At 37.1% G+C, this 16,361-nt stretch overlaps 1 protein-coding gene across 17 annotated transcripts in view; it reads left to right on the forward strand.

Moving 5' to 3' along the window:
• The window catches only part of RhoGAPp190 (Rho GTPase-activating protein 190), a 301,937-nt gene that overhangs the window by 179,346 nt on the left and 106,230 nt on the right, over positions 1-16,361 (forward strand). For 12 of the 17 annotated variants that reach the window (XM_081761621.1, XM_081761611.1, XM_081761622.1 and 9 more), the window contains 2 exons: positions 1,000-1,211; positions 1,548-1,901. In XM_081761621.1, the coding sequence (XP_081617747.1) occupies positions 1,000-1,211; positions 1,548-1,901 (566 nt within the window). The remainder of the gene's footprint in view (positions 1-999; positions 1,212-1,547; positions 1,902-16,361) is intronic. The other 5 variants (XM_081761616.1, XM_081761618.1, XM_081761617.1 and 2 more) reach the window with 1 other exon arrangement.

Below are 16,361 nucleotides of genomic sequence, written 5' to 3' on the forward strand. Positions count from 1 at the left end.
TCCTTTAGCCTAACCGGCATAACCATGGGACGTAAAACTGAAAGATTTCATTTCATTTTTGTAATATCTAAACTGCTACTCAACAAGAGCTGGTATGTTTGCAAAATCATGGCTTGTTTCCTTGTTTGAGACATAAGTTTGTGCGAAGGGGGCGAAAATTATTTAGAACACAGAAGCGCACAATATACAAATACGGGTCTGCTTAAGGGCATAATCGCCGCGGAACGTTAAACTGAAAGACTGCACATAAATTCTAAATTTTGGCTCTGATTGTCAGCCTTTTTTCAAGAAAAAAAAGTTTCAAATCAAGTAACTGTAGAAATAGCAGCTGAGACGATTGATTACATGCAATTTTATTTGCAGAGTGCCAGTGTACATTGTGGACTATGAATTTGTGGTTTCTTTTTAAATCTTCATTTAACTAATCTTTTTATTCCTACTCCAACTTTGACATCTACTTTTAAAAAAATAACTTTAAAGAAGAGAAGACTATATAAAATTTCTGCCAGTAATATGCAATTTTTCTTTTTTTCTTTTTTTCTTTTTTTTTTAGGTAAATTTGTTTATAATTTTCTTGTTCAGTGTGCTCTAAGAAAGATGTTTAGTTTCAGTTTTTTTTTTTTAAATTCATATGGAATGTTAACTTTTTGACATTAACTTAATTTTGACAATACAGATTTCACCTTCTCAGTGTGTAATTCTTCTTGATATCTGTATTTATTACTCGCCAGTTTCCTTATATTGTAAATTCCAAATTATTTCATGGTACGGTAAAACATGTCTCTTGTTGACTAACTTTGATTGCATCGAAAATGTCTACTTTATGTGAATGGCCGATTGACAGAAGTAATAATAACATACGAATATGTATATGTAGCCAAACAAACAGTTAACCAAGTTTGAAATGTGGCCACCTTCAAAGGTTTTAATGTATTACCTAATGTTTATCTTTGCTTTAATGTGAAGTAATAAAGACGATTTTTTTTTATAACACTGCAGAAGTGGTTCAGAAATCTACGAAAGACTACCTACAGATGGCTCTCTGGGCGATGATTTAGATGAGAGACTTTCTCCAACATTCCCAGACGACAGACCATTGAGTCCGAGTGACGATAGTGACATATACTCCCATGTAGATATGTACAGCCAAGAAAACGGGGAACATCTAGTCAAGCCGAGTCAAATTAAAAACCGAAGAAAGTTTCATCAAGGTACAGTAACAGTGTTTTTGATGACTTTCTTTTTATTTTTAAATTTAGATTATTTATTTTGTTAGTATAAAAGTTTGCCTCTGAGTTAGAGCAATAGAAAGTAGACCCGAAACAGTAAAAGAAAGAGGGTACACCTACATCCAGAAAAATCAAGGCTAACGTATTACAAAGCACTATATGTTCACAATGACTGCTCCTTCCTTCCCAGAGATTGAAGACAGTTACAGCAGGTGATTGGTACTGTTAGAAATTTAGTAAATAGTTCTTAGTGTTATGTAATGCCTATGTTAAGATGTTTTGGATGCAGGTGTACATATTGTGATATCTCCTTTACAGAGCTTTTTCGCCAGTCCTATCCTAGTACAGAATCTCTGCCAACAGCCTTCTCTTCTAGGCCTAAAGTCGGATCTTCTCACCCTTCCGAACTTGAACTCTCATATCCTTCGCTACCACCATATCCAACCTCGGCCTCATCTCCGCCTCCTTATAGTTACGTTGCCCGTGAATCCCGAGGAGATGCAGGTTCACCCAAATTATCCCAACGAGATTGTCCCCCTCCGTATTCCACATCTTCTAAAACGAAACCTTTCCCAGGTTCCAGACACCAGATTTTCAAGGCAGAGAGTTTGAATTTAGAAACAACACGAAGTCAGACTGAGCATCGTTCTTCACAGCTCTCCAGAGAAAGGGGTGAATATATTTTTTCATTCTGTGTCTGCACAAATGCATAGATTAGTGATTGACGAGGCACTCAAATTTTTTTTACTACTGTTCCTTCTTTGCAAATTGCGGACCAATTATGATCAGTTTGGAATTCGTGGCTAGTTCTGTTTGTCCAGGAAAGAAGCATCATAATGTTGAAGGAAAGAAAATAAGTTGTATGTTATTTCTTTTGCTTTTAGTTTTGGCTATTTAATTGATTTTCTTCATCCTTTTTCACAAGTGAATTGCCAGTATTTGCAGGAAAGCACAAGAATATATTCATCTGATGCTTTCTTCTAAAGCTAGCTTTCTTTTCTTCGCTTTGTTAATTTGGCTTTGTATATAGTGTGCGATAGGAATACCCTGTTTTCAGTATGATACTATATATATATACACATATATACATATTCTTACTCTAGTATTATATACACACAGGGTGTCTCAGGAGAAATGATAAATACAGTATTTTTAAAGATGGAGATATGTTAGCCAGAAAAAAAGTATGTTCGCAATTCTCAATAGATTCCAGGGTTTAAGCTTTACCTATGAAATCGTCGTATTTTTATTTATTTACTTATTATTTTACTTTAACAAATTTCATTTTATTATTTATTTATTTTCTTGGTAGTCTACCCACGAAAGGCTATAACCGGAAGATGGTGTATGTGTAACTTAGTGATGTATGGTTGGTTGGATATGTAGGTCATTATTTGAACGCCATTATTTTTGGTTCTTTAGATATCTTAAATTTGTTAGCTCTTTAATTGCCTGAGAATGGCGAATCATTACTTAAAACCGTGTGATTATCTATGCTTCTATATAAAATAATATGTGTGTATGTGCGATCAGATTTTTGCGTAGGAAGGAGTGATCTATAGCCACGAAATTTCGTACACAAATAGACCTTGACCAGACCTAATTCTCTCTCGATTTTCGGATCGGGTGGGGGGCGGGGATCGGGCTTGGGGGAGGTGAAAATGTGTGCGATATCAGATGCACTTCTCTCGAATTTTCTAAGAACACCTTTCGTGTATGCAACCCGCAGTACGTCCTGGTTGTGCTGGTTTACATAACAGGAGAATAAATACTGGAGAATGGAGTAAAAACCTTTTATTTTTCTGTTTTAATTGATGTCTGAATTAAGAATGGAAAACGTCAGGTCATTACTATTTATATGCAGGTTCTGAATTAAGACCCGGCAACGACAAGTGCATACAGCCAGTTGTATTATATAAAAGTTTGCTTCTTTCACTCTGGTTGAAGAGAGAGAGTAAATAACTTTCGCATTGCTGCAAAAACTCGAATAAAAATTTTGGCAAAATGTAATTGCCTTGATAATATGGCTTAAAAAAGAAACAAAGACTGATTGCAGCTTAACCTGTGAGATTCTAAGGCCAGGACCTCGAATATAGCGAGCAAAATACTAATATGTGAGGTGTGTTATTTACATACATTAGCCGTTCGTTTGATGAAAATTACAAGTATCATGAGCTTCCTGAAGCTAAATAGTTCGTGTTCCCCACCTTTGATGCTGCGTTCCTAGTTCTATCTACATAAGGCGTATGTCTAAACAGAAGAGCAAAACTTCGCTCACAAAAATAAAACTAAAATGCAAAATCGTAAAATAGATATCTGTATATCATAAGAACCGTAAGTGTGAGAGAGACATACATAGGCAATATTTGTTTTGAACTCTTTGAAATCTTTCGAAATTTTGTATCAGAATGTGATTCTTACGGGACAAATAGAGATTATTTCTAAAGAACGTTGGAATCTAATTTTACTTTCACTTGATTAGACACGTTCAGATTCTACGTTAAGCGTAGATTGATGTCTCATTTAGCCATAGGTTTATTTATTTATGAACTTTGAATATAGTTCTTCCTTTGCCTGTATCTCCGAATCTATTGAGAATTTGAAACATGTTATTTGATAATTTTTATTAAAATAATCAATACTACCAAAACTTTTAGTACTACTCCTGAAACATCGCGTGTAACCTAGGATTCCAATATACAAGTACAACAATTGGGGATTATCCAAGTTAAATGTCAGAATAAGAAAAGGCAGCAATCAATATTTGAATTTCTTTTGGTCCTTTCCTTCTTTTAATATGACAGTTGTTTGTGAGATTGTGTGTTTTATATTGGATTCTATAGCGTACTACTTGTTAGGAAAGCTAATATCGACCCTTATTTAATATATGAACTTAATAATACTCGAAAATGTAGAGAGAAGACAACTCCCTGTTGTATTTCTCTTTATGAACTCTGAATCTTGGATTGGATTCATCCTCCTTCGTTAACTCTTCGATTTAGACTTTTAGGGATTGAATTAATATGTATTGTATGTATTTAGTGTATTTAGGTGGCTAGTGTATTAGATACTTGCAAGGAAAATGTTCAAGGTGATAACGGCCTAAAGAACCCATGGCAAAATAACATTGGCAAAGAACAATAGTGGATGAAAGAGAGGCCATAATGACAGGGACCACCGAGCACTGAAGAGAACTGTCACCAAGAACTGAACTATAGAGCGTATATAGTAGAAGCGATTGCGGTTCGTTAACCAGTAACAGTTCGACGCCAGTTGCATAACGTGTATAACCGCGTTTGGGTGGCTGATCACTGCTTTAGCACGAAGAAAAGGGAGCCAAGAACATGCAGGTGGGCAGTCGATGAATTCAAATGTGTAATATGGTTCGATAAGGCCTCGTATCACCTTATTTCCAACAACAGCCCGTATTTGTGTATGGCAGAGGCCTAAAGACTGTCTCCAATACCGGGAAACGTAACAGTAGCTCTGTGATGTGGACCAAATTCCCTTATACTATATTCCGTATTCCGCGGGTCCCTGATTAAGTTCACATGACGCATTATTACCAGTGATGATCTAGGCATTTTTAGTGATGTCAGTCCATATGGTCTGAATTATAGAATTTATAGCCGTCAGGGAACGGACTGGGGAGGATAGAAATTAAGGCATCGGCAGGATAAGCCGGAAACCCAGGTTCAATTCCTGGTCCAGTCATACTTTTTTCTCCTTGTATATCATTGAATTCGCCCTATGGAGAAATTAGTGTGTGATACAGTCGGTTATATCTTCTATTTATCATATTATATATGTCCGTGATAGTTGTGAAGAAATACAGTGATAACTAGCTTCGACGGAGGCACTGTGGCTAACTGCTAGACGCTTACCTCTGGTGCGTGGGGTCCCTGGTCCGATCCTCAGTCATGTAAGTTTGTGCTGGATAACATCGTGTCCTTGTTTTTTTTTTTTTTTCGGGGTACTCCAGTTCTCTCACATTCTCATTCCACCAATGCTTCCATCATCATTCACTTACTTTAATTATCGTCTCCCTTAGCCTAAAGAGCATATTCGTGGGACGTTAAACTCAGAAGATTTCATTTCATTTCAACTATTTTTCAGGACTGGACGTCTCATCACCAGAGCGTAGAAGTGAAGAAAAGAAAAATGAAAACAGAATAAAATCATGTTTGACATTGAAGTAAAAGCACAGTAGACTCTCGAGTATCCGGCCTAGTTTTCTTTTATCGTAGTTAAATGAGGAAGGCAAGGCGTTGCATTGGCAACATTGCCAAAGCATTGGAAGCGGGCATCTGCTACGATCCTCCTACGTGTCCTGCACAAAATACAAGTTTTGATAAGGAAAGAGCAGCGTTCTGCTACTTGTTCACTGTTTCGTCAGTGTGTAACAGGCCTCAATACAGTACGCTTGCCGCTGTTCCTGATTATAACTGTACAATACTGTATTCGTAAATTGTTCTTGGGGTATGGTTAATGTTCATAAAGAAATGAGTTCATAGAACTCCGATCTATCCTGCTTTCTTGTTATCCAGCTTGCCCTTAAGCCATATTAGGCCACATTCTCGCGAGTCTACTGTATATTGTCCTTACCAATCCATCTCGTGAAAATCTTACTCCAATAAACTTCTCTCACTTTCAGCCTGCCACCATTTTTACGTGACTCTTGACGCCAATATTACGCCGATCTGATATTCCTTAGTTACTACTGTTTTATTAAAAATTTCTACTTATGTATAAAGATACGAACTTACAATCTAGTAACATCAAACACAGGAATCTGACTATTTCACTTGTGGCTCATTGGTAATGCATTCATTCGCCAGGCAAACGAAGACAAGATTTCGGCTTTGGCTTCCACCAATTGAGCGAAAAACTTTTTTTTTTTTTTTTTTTTTTTTTCAGTGCCAGTCGCGACTAGAAGCAGACAGAAGTTGCAATAGTTTTATGCAAAATGACAGATTGTATTGATTGTTGGAATAATTAAATATCCTTTATTGTTACAATAAAATTACTTCAAAATGTTTACTTCTATTTTGTATCCTATGAACTAATTGACTCTATTATTAAAAATTCGTATAAAATTTAGTTTTATTTCCAAATGATTGACTTTTTCTGTGACAACTGTAACATCCAAAAGGCCAATACGAACTTTCTAAAAAGTAATATCAAATAAGGTTTTACAGTTATTGTAATAATTATTTTATTGTTTGCTTCTTAAAATATTGTTTCATATGAACTAGGAGTTACGCAAATGAAATCCTCAGATATTTCTTCCGTACCTCTGTGTTAGAAATTTTAATGCTCCTGTTCGCATTGAAATTTTCGCTTAAAATACTTGCTTGAATTGATTGACGCATGACACAGCCTGCTGCCTATTATATGACTATCTCAAACTGTTACTTGTTACAGAACCTGGGAAATAATTTTGCTTATATATTACTGCTAATCTGTTTCTAGCTTTGCAAAATAATCACCTTTCTGATACACACAATACACACAATTGTATATAAAGTCCTCCTTTGTAGCTTTGTAATGTGTTGGTTTTCTGAGTACTTTCTCAATTTTCACCGGTGTGTTTGTTCTTAGGTTTTGAGCCAGCGTCTTAGTCTTAGGTATTGATATGTTTTTCTTTTGAATTGTGTTCCATTGATTCTTGAGCTGGCCATTCCATTAAAGTTTTCCTTCCACAACAGGTGAATACTGAAGTGGTATTTAGATGTGTAAGTTTCCACTTCTTTCTTTTCTCTACAATAAGGAATATTATTTCCTTAGACGTGAGGAACGATTAAGACTTGAAGCTAGGGCAGGAATACGGCGGACCTACTTCTGTAAAGTTAGGAATTTGATTCCAGATCGATTTATTCAGCATGTTTTGTGGATCAACATTGAATGCGAGTGTGTGAATAAGTACGAGATAAATGTCTAAAAGTAACGCTAGATGAAAATGTCGGAAATGTCTATGCCAGAACTGTATATTTGCCAGCAGAATTTAATACCCATAGCATACATGTTCTTCGTAAATAACTTGAGTACGGATTTGGGAACAGTTGTTCCAAAGTTATAAACAAAACGGTGTATGGAATAACTCTGCATATCTTTACCGACTGTATCTGTACCTAGATACATTTCTGCTAATATACATACTAGCTGTTACTACGTATATTTTGTGAACAGCACCTTAGTTATCACTACGTACAAAAGTACTGTTCTCATTATGATCATTATTGGTTACTTGTAGAACTGGCAAATATCTGAGTACATTGTGTTGTTGGTGAAAATAATAATAAGAAAGCTTCTTCCGTGGTTTGGTGGTTAGCGGTACCAGCTTTAATTAGGGAGACGTGGATTCGACTGTTCCATATGAGGTTCGAATCCCACATTGAACTGTAGGTTTATACCTCATATAACCTTCGTGATTAGAAACGTCAAACATAACGAGATGAGAAATTTTAATAAAAGGGTGTGCAGTTTGAGATTTCAGATTGAATATAGATTTGTCGCACTTCTTTTTGAATCAAAAGATCTAATATATTTCATTGAAAAATTTTCTCGTGGACCTTGTATCTGGAGAACTACATATAGTGTAACCAAACCCAAACTATCACTTAACTCAGTATGATGTGCTTATGCCGTAAAAAATACGAAAACTCGGTTTAGGGCCCGTTTAAAAAAAAATCGTGGTCCCTGATCCAAAAAGCCAATATATTTCATTCAATGAAAAATTTTCTTGTAGGCCTTATATCTGGAGAACTACGTATAATGTAGCCAAACCCTGACTATCACTTAACTCAGTATGACGCGCTCATTCCGTAAAAAATACGAAAACTCGATTTAGGGGTCGCTCAAAAATTTTGTGGCCCCTGATCCGAAAACTAATTATTAGCGAAGATCGCAGTCTTTTGATGCATTTTCTTTTTCGATCATTCCTAAAATTCTTGTTTTGAGGGTACAATGGGGGGGGGGGGGAATAATAATACCGTCAAATGGGGTGAATAGAAACACATTTTTGGCTATATGAGAATACAAGTCTGGTAATGTTAAAGATTTCGCGTATCAGATTATTCCAAAAGAAAGGTCTTAATATGCTAATGCATTTCAGTAAACGTCATATTAATTTATCAACTCCATTTTTCTTCACCTTGATTTTTCTTAATGTTTCTATTCACCCCTACCCATGGGGTGAATAGAAACAATTACTTTATTTTCATTGTTGTTTCTTTTATACTATTGGAAAGGTAAAAAAGAAACAGCGTATTTGTTGAAACGAACGATTTATTTGATGCCTGCAAGATATTAGTTCAATAAGACCAGTATTACATAAGTTACAAACTTATAAAACAATACAATGCACAATATAGGTATAAACGACCCTATAGTTTTGATGATATTTGAATAAGATTTAAACCACTGAAATCATCAGAGAAACTTATCATGAATTGAGTTGATTTTGAGGTTTACGTCCCGTTCAGCAGCGAGGCTATATGAGACGTGGACCTACTGATTAACGTAGAATCAGAACTACATGAGCTCCCGCCGGGAATCGAACCCGGGTCTCCCACGCCAAAGGCGCGTACGCTAACCGCTTAGCCACGAAGGGGCCCGAAAGTTATCATATACTTAAAGCGTGCTGACGAACTCCTAATAAAACCCAACAGTTTCGTTCTGAAAATTTCATTGTTTATGTGCTCTCTTATAAAACACTCCCACATATCCATCATGTTCCCATTTTTGCACTTGGGTGCTGAATAGTCTCATCGAGTTTTAGCTTCTCATTTTACCACAGCAAAATTACCAGCTTTAGAAAACCATCATCTAGTTCGTGATCGTCTGGAATGTTGTCTTTCTCCTCTTCCGACAATACAAAGGTAGGTTGAGTTTCGTTGTGATTTGATGAAAATGTATCATTTTCAGAAAACAAACCAAAACTCTTACCAGAAACATCTATTCGTACTCTCTTCTTCCCTTATTTAATTTTTTCATCTTCTCTCATGCTCCTGAGAAGATCCATAAGGGAACGGTTTACAGTCTGAGATGACTTTTGCTGTTCTGTTTCTTCTCGTTCATTGTCTTTTTTTGGCAACATCCTCAGTATTTGGTCTCGACAAAGGGGAAAAATTCCACAGTTTTCAAATCCAGCCCTGATATTTTCCTCCTTCAGTTTCACACTTCTTTTTTTTTTTTCAGAAGACTTGGAAATTTGTTCTTAGAGATGGTTGATACATTCCTATCAGGTCCTTTTTTCTGCTCCTCAAGAATTTTCCACTCCTTGAGGAATTTCAAGAATTTCCCAAGAAGTGTTTCTATTCACCCCACTAATTAAAAATCATAACAATAACCCAGTAAAGTTAAATTTTGATTAAAAATAATTTACAAAAGGAAAACTTTTACTATGAACGTCAGTAAATGAAACAACAAACTACAAAATAGGCATATGCTCAAATGCAACAAATATGAAAATGTCATACTTACCAAGAAAGTTTAAGGAGCGCTAAAATACCGTGTAAGATTTCAGTAACACATTAATGCTACTGCCATCTACCTCAGTGTTCCCAACTCAGTAAAACATTTTGTCTCTGCCCTGGACACTTAAGCCGTATAAGACTATGTTAAGAAATTTCAGTTTTCTTGATTAATTTATCGTCCAGATAAATCCAAAACTAATCTGGGAGTTTTGTTTCTATTCACCCCCATGTTTCTATTCACCCCATTTGACGGTAAATAAATAAATAAAAATAAGGGTAGTCAACAACACAGGCAATTATCATATTTGTACAAGTCTACTCTTTCCCACCTGGAGATACAGTTTGGTGGAAAATATTCATAAGTAATTGGAACTTTACCTCAATACAAATATACCTTCCTATTGTGTGGACCGTTTGTGTATATTGCGTATATACTATATTTCTGATTCACTGAATGGCTGTCAACACTAAAGATTTCACATACGTACTAAGCAAGTTAAGGTCTATTACTATGTTGAGTTTGGTCAAGATTGAATGAGTTCTATTGATCTCGTTTTTCTTTATGTAAATTTGACTTGAGTCCATACATCAAATTTGATAGCCAATAATTCGGAAACCACTTAAGCACTTAAAAATCTACGCTGATAGAGACTATTTACGAATTATAAGGAAAATGAATTATTATTACGTTATACAGAACAGGCTCAAACTTTCCTAACCTAACCTTACCCTATACTAAGCACTATAGTGCCTAACATACTTCACATTTTAGGTGAGTATAATCTGTCCACCTCCACAAGGAAATGAAGTAATCTTGTTTGCGGAGGAAAATGTTTCCTGAAAAGAAAGGAAGCCGATGTCTAGTGAAATGGTGCCTCTTGTTACCATGTCGTGCAATGGTGTTCTTAGCGTCACTCCACGAAAGCTCAATATTGTACTTGTGAACTCCTGTTACTGGATCTACGAAATTTAAGGAATGATTCACTGCGGATTGCTCAAATCCTGCCTCATTCAACGTATTGTAAGACTTCCAGCAGTCACTATGAATGGTTGTAACAGCCTTAACCCGTTGCTGAAGAACAAATTAGAACTCCAGCTGAACGATTTTACACTACACTCATTGAATACTTTCCTTGATCCTACCTGAGTTCTCCCCAAAACCCACGTACCGTCAATCAATCTTTCGCAGTGATTTTTACGCTTCTCGAACTTAGATTCGTCTATTTGAACTACTTTCTCTGGACTTTTTAGCTGAGTAGATTAATCTAAGTACCAGCAAACACAAACTTCACAGCAGAAGTTAAACCAATCAATACTGGTTCTTGATGAGATACCATGATTCCAGCAAGCATTATTAATACTTAGACGACTGTACAAGCACCAATAAACCACACTAGTCGTGTCACCACAAAAAAAATTGAGCTTTACTTGCTCTACCGAAGAAAGTACTATTCAAAATGGGAAAGGAAAACTCGCAACACTTTTTCCCCCTCGAATTTCCAATGATACGTATCTTTTGGCAACGAAACCCATTTCTTTAAGGAAACAGCTTCCTTGCACAAGATTTACTCAATTTACCTAGTGAAACCGCTTCTTGATCTTAAATTAATGTGATAGTACTGCTTCCACCTTTTTCTGTTGTCATTCCGACGGCCTTATATTTTAATTGGCAGACGCTGCGAACTACAATACCCGTAATAATTACATCAGCCATCATCATGTGAATTTATTTATGTTGCCTTGAATACCATGCCTACTTTTCGTACAAGTAGTTTTTCGAGGTGTTGCGTTCTAGTTAACAAATTTCCAATTAATACACTGATAAGCTCAATCAGTGGCCACCCCTATATACATGTATACATACATACATACATATACATATATATATATACAGGGTGACCGCGTGACTATGTTACAAAATTTAAGGGATGATTCCTGACACGGAAACAAGAAAAAAAGTCCAAATAAACTTTTGTCCAACGTACATAATTTCGGAGCTACAATATGCCGAAAGCCTGGGAAAATGACATTCAAAGCTCTATAGCTCGACTATGGTGAATAATAGAGCTAATGCGGCATGGTCACGTCAAAGACACCGAAGCTGCTGTATTCAAAAATGCTTAGGTCGAGATCGTGCAATTCGTGCACAAGGGATTCCCCAAAGGAGCATAGGGATTCCCGGATAATCTGTCAAGAAAGATGGGTCGAAAAGGATACGGATGAATAGCTGTCCCAACTGCTAGCAATAATGCGTCTGTACTAAGTCGCTATCTCACACAAGCACAAAATGACGAACAGTTTTATACGTGCCATGTGTGGTTGCATAACGCGCACTAAATAAGAGTGGGAAACATGAAAGGAAAATGTGAATAATTTGGTACAAATGGTAAATACATGATAGTACACTCTCCTGTTCATTGTACTATAGACGCTTTTATAAAGGGAAAATTCATGAAACGTACTAAAATGTTGTACAAACATCACACTAACATTGTTTTCTTCCATGTAGTTTTGTCATTGAAAGCAAGTAAAATTAAGGGGGAAAACCAGGGGATATGGGTGCTTTCTTCCAGGCAGAACTCTTATTGTATTTGATGATACGAGTCGAGGATACTTTTTATGAGAGGGGGATTTTTCCGCCATCCCATGTTAATGTGACCAGTGCCAGAGAACAACAGTAAAAAATCCGTTTCTTATCATTAGCAGTAATGCGCGTTACCCGAACATTGAAAAGAACAAGGAAAAACAATTTATCAGGGCGTTTGTTTTAGTCGCTGCTTCCGTTGTTTTGCAGGACTGATTCCGAGATTTTGTCTAGAATGCTAAACATGTCGTCATATTGTTATCGTTTAGAAGATATTTTGTTTTCACAGACAGTGTTATCACCTGAAGTACGCCACAGTTTGCAGGTTCGATCACAAGCATTTGTTCTTCCTTCTGTCGTAGAAAACAATCGAAGGTAAGGAAAGTATAAGACAACCCTACTATAAGGCGTTGTGGAAGGTGGAAGGTCATTCTTCATGTGGTTTGTTCGTACCGTACGAGTTCCTTAGTGCAGTTTGTGCTTTGCTTGTTCGAATGGAGTATTCGATAGCAGAACTTGCGGACATGATATTTGTATACGGCCAAGCAAATGGCAACAGTCGAGAAGCTGATAGGTTATATCGACTGAAGGATCCACAAAGAAGACATCCAGTCCATACTATGTTTGCCAGACTTTTTCAACGCTTACGAGACACGGGGAATTTACAATCTCAATACTACGACCAAGGAAGACGAAGAACCACAAGGACTCCGGACTTTGAAGAACAAGTGCTTGATCGTTTCGCCCAAGACCGAACAGTAAGTACCCGGAAAGTAACACGTGAACGGGGAGTAGCACAAGATACTGTTTGGAAAGTAGTACACAATCAACAGTTACATCCCTATCACCCGCAGAGGATTCAGGCCTTACGTCCAACTGACTTTCAACCTCGCGTTCGTTTTTGTGATGGTTTCTCCAACGCTTTGTAATTGATCCACAGTTTGCTTCCTACGTGCTTTTCACCAACGTAGCTTGTTTTACGAAAGACGGGATATTTAATACTCACAATAGTCATGTATGCGCAGACGAAAATCCTTATGCAACTGTGGAAAGGGGCCACCAAGACTGATTCGTCATAAATATGTGGGCGGGTATTATCAGTGATCAGATAATAGGTCCATATTTACTACCACCACGATTAACTGCACCAGTGTATACAAGATTCCTGCGAGACATACTTCCAGAGTTATTAGAGGATGTCCTCTCGGTGTTCGTCAAGGGATGTGGTTTCAACATGATGGCGCCCAAGCCCACTTTTCAGCTAGTGCTCGAGAGTATTTGAATCAAACGTTTCGTGACAGATGGATTGGAAGAGGCGGTCCTTGTAATTGGCCTGCACGTTCCCCAGATTTGACTCCACTTGATTTTTTCTTGTGGGGTCATGTCAAAACACTTGTCTATGAAACACCTATAGATAACGCAGAAGAACTATTAGCACGAATACTCGCTGCCTGCGATACTATAAGAACAGATCCTGGGTTGTTACAGCGGATGCGTCAGAACTTACTGCGACGCAGTAACGCCTTGTTGAAGTAGAGGTACGCCATGTCCATCACCTATTGTAGGATAATTGGGAGATTTGTCTCGTATACAGGTAATTGATGATGTTCTTGGCTGCATTCAATCCTGCTGTAAAATGTTGATTGAAGACATTATTCCCATTCTTGTGACTTTTGTATTCAGGAAACCTCTTTTGCATTCTGGTTGTTTCGCTCAGTTTTGTTTATTTGTTTTCAATGACAACAATACATGGAAGAAAGACTTTAATAGTATGATCCTTTTACAACTTTTTAGTACGTTTCATGACTATTACCTTTTATTAAAAGCGTCTATTCAATGGTAGGACAGCGTAATATCATGTATTTACCATTTGTACCAAATTATTCACATTTTCCTTTCATGTTTCCCACTCTTATTTAGTGCGCGTTATGCAATCACACATGGCACGTATAAAACTGTTCGCAATTTTGTGCTTGTGCGAGATAGCGACTAAGTACAGACGCATTATTGCTAGCAGTTGGGACAGCTATTCATCCGTATCCTTTTCGACCCATCTTTCTTGACAGATTATCCGGGAATCCCTATGCTCCTTTGGGGAATCCCTTGTGCACGAATTGCACGATCTCGACCTAAGCATTTTTGAATACAGCAGCTTCGGTGTCTTTGACGTGACCATGCCGCATTAGCTCTATTATTCACCATAGTCGAGCTATAGAGCTTTGAATGTCATTTTCCCAGGCTTTCGGCATATTGTAGCTCCGAAATTATGTACGTTGGACAAAAGTTTATTTGAACTTTTTTTCTTGTTTCCGTGTCAGGAATCATCCCTTAAATTTTGTAACATAGTCACGCGGTCACCCTGTATATATATATATATATATATATATATATATATATATATATATATATATATATACGATAAGACCATTCCAAATAATTAAAGCAATTACACTTAAAAGAAAAATGTTAATGAAGCTAGGATATCATACTTTACAACACAGACTACCCTTTAACATTTAAGAATTTAACGAGAAGTAATTAATGTCTTATAATTTCCCATATATAACAACGAACTACCACCATAGTCGCGAAATACATATTCGGAATATTCCGATACATGTGCACGCATACCCACAATAATGTAAACAGTCAACATGTTGTCCATCCATCAAATTTTATAACACAAGATCTGTAGTAATTTTTAAATCAAATTTATAATTATAAGTAAGTTACAGTCTTTACCAAGGATATTAAATTGATATGGATATATATATATCCATCCATATATATATATATATATATATATATATACATTCATGAAAATAAAACAAAAAGTACACCTCTTGCTACTCCGAAAGTACCACATCATGTATATAATATATAGTTAAAAATTCTAGGTAGAATTAGATGTGGATAAGTTCAATGAAATGAATATTTTAGAACCTTACACTTTGCTAATTTACCAGTTTAGCCTTCTGGCATGATTAAGTGATCTAAGACATTAGGCCGGTGATCGCAAGTTGTGCTTGTTGTGAGTTCGAATCTCACTCAGAGCACTATGTATTCACTTTTCAATCCCTTATAATCATTCACATCTCTTTTTCTTGAGCGTAAGAGGCACAACGTAAGACTCAAAAATAAATCAAGTAATAAATTTACTAGGGGAATATAAACCTCACAAATTTAACTACAAAGCGTATGTAGAAAGTAAGTTCCGAAAAGGCCCAAAGATGGCACGAGTGGTCGGAGTGGAACGCGATTGCACAAAAGTGAACGAGGAAAACGTAGCCATAAACTGGTTTGAGTGCAGTTGTGTGGAGTCAATAGTAGTGAGAAAACTGATATGGTAAACATGGCTGCGCACTTACAATCTCCCTTCGAGTGCAAGGTACGCGCGGTAATCAAGTTTCTTAACATTAAGAGGCTGTCAGCATTAGCAGCAGTTGTCTGAAGCATGAGCCAGATGTTATAGGTGAAGATATGATAGGAAAATGATGCAGACAATTCACAGTATTCTGCACCAAAGTGCATGACAAACACAGTAGTGGCCGGTTGTCCATTGCTGCACCTGAATTGGTGAAAGGTGTTTAGTAAGAAATTCTCCAGAACCGGTGGTTCACAAAATCCGAACTCTCATTTCAGTTTCGGCAAGTCTCTTGTTCTCTGCTGCATGAGAAGGTCCCGCTGGCTTCAGTTTCACAAGTTGTGTGCACAGCTGGTTCCAAAACAACTGACAAAGGAAGACAAAAAGGAGCCTTTGGCGTTCGCTTTGACCTTCCTGCTGCGTTATCAGTTCCTCGATCACATCCCGCTGGGGACAAAACATGTCGCCGAGGAGTCTTATGTAACCTCGCCTTACACCCTCGACCGACTTCTACTTGTTCCTTCACCTAAGTGATTTATGACCAGACAACGTTTCGACAGCGCAGTTGAGTTGCAGACGGTTGTGATATCCTGGTTCCAGTCCTTAGCGGCAGAGTTTTTGACAGAGGCATGCAAAAGCTAATGCCGCGTTACGACAAATTCCTCGACAAGGATAGTGCATATGTTGAAAATTAGGTTATGAGTTGC

This window comes from Thermobia domestica, chromosome 6 (assembly GCF_964235325.1).
Source record: "Thermobia domestica chromosome 6, izTheDome1.hap1.1, whole genome shotgun sequence".
Taxonomy (NCBI): domain Eukaryota; kingdom Metazoa; phylum Arthropoda; class Insecta; order Zygentoma; family Lepismatidae; genus Thermobia; species Thermobia domestica.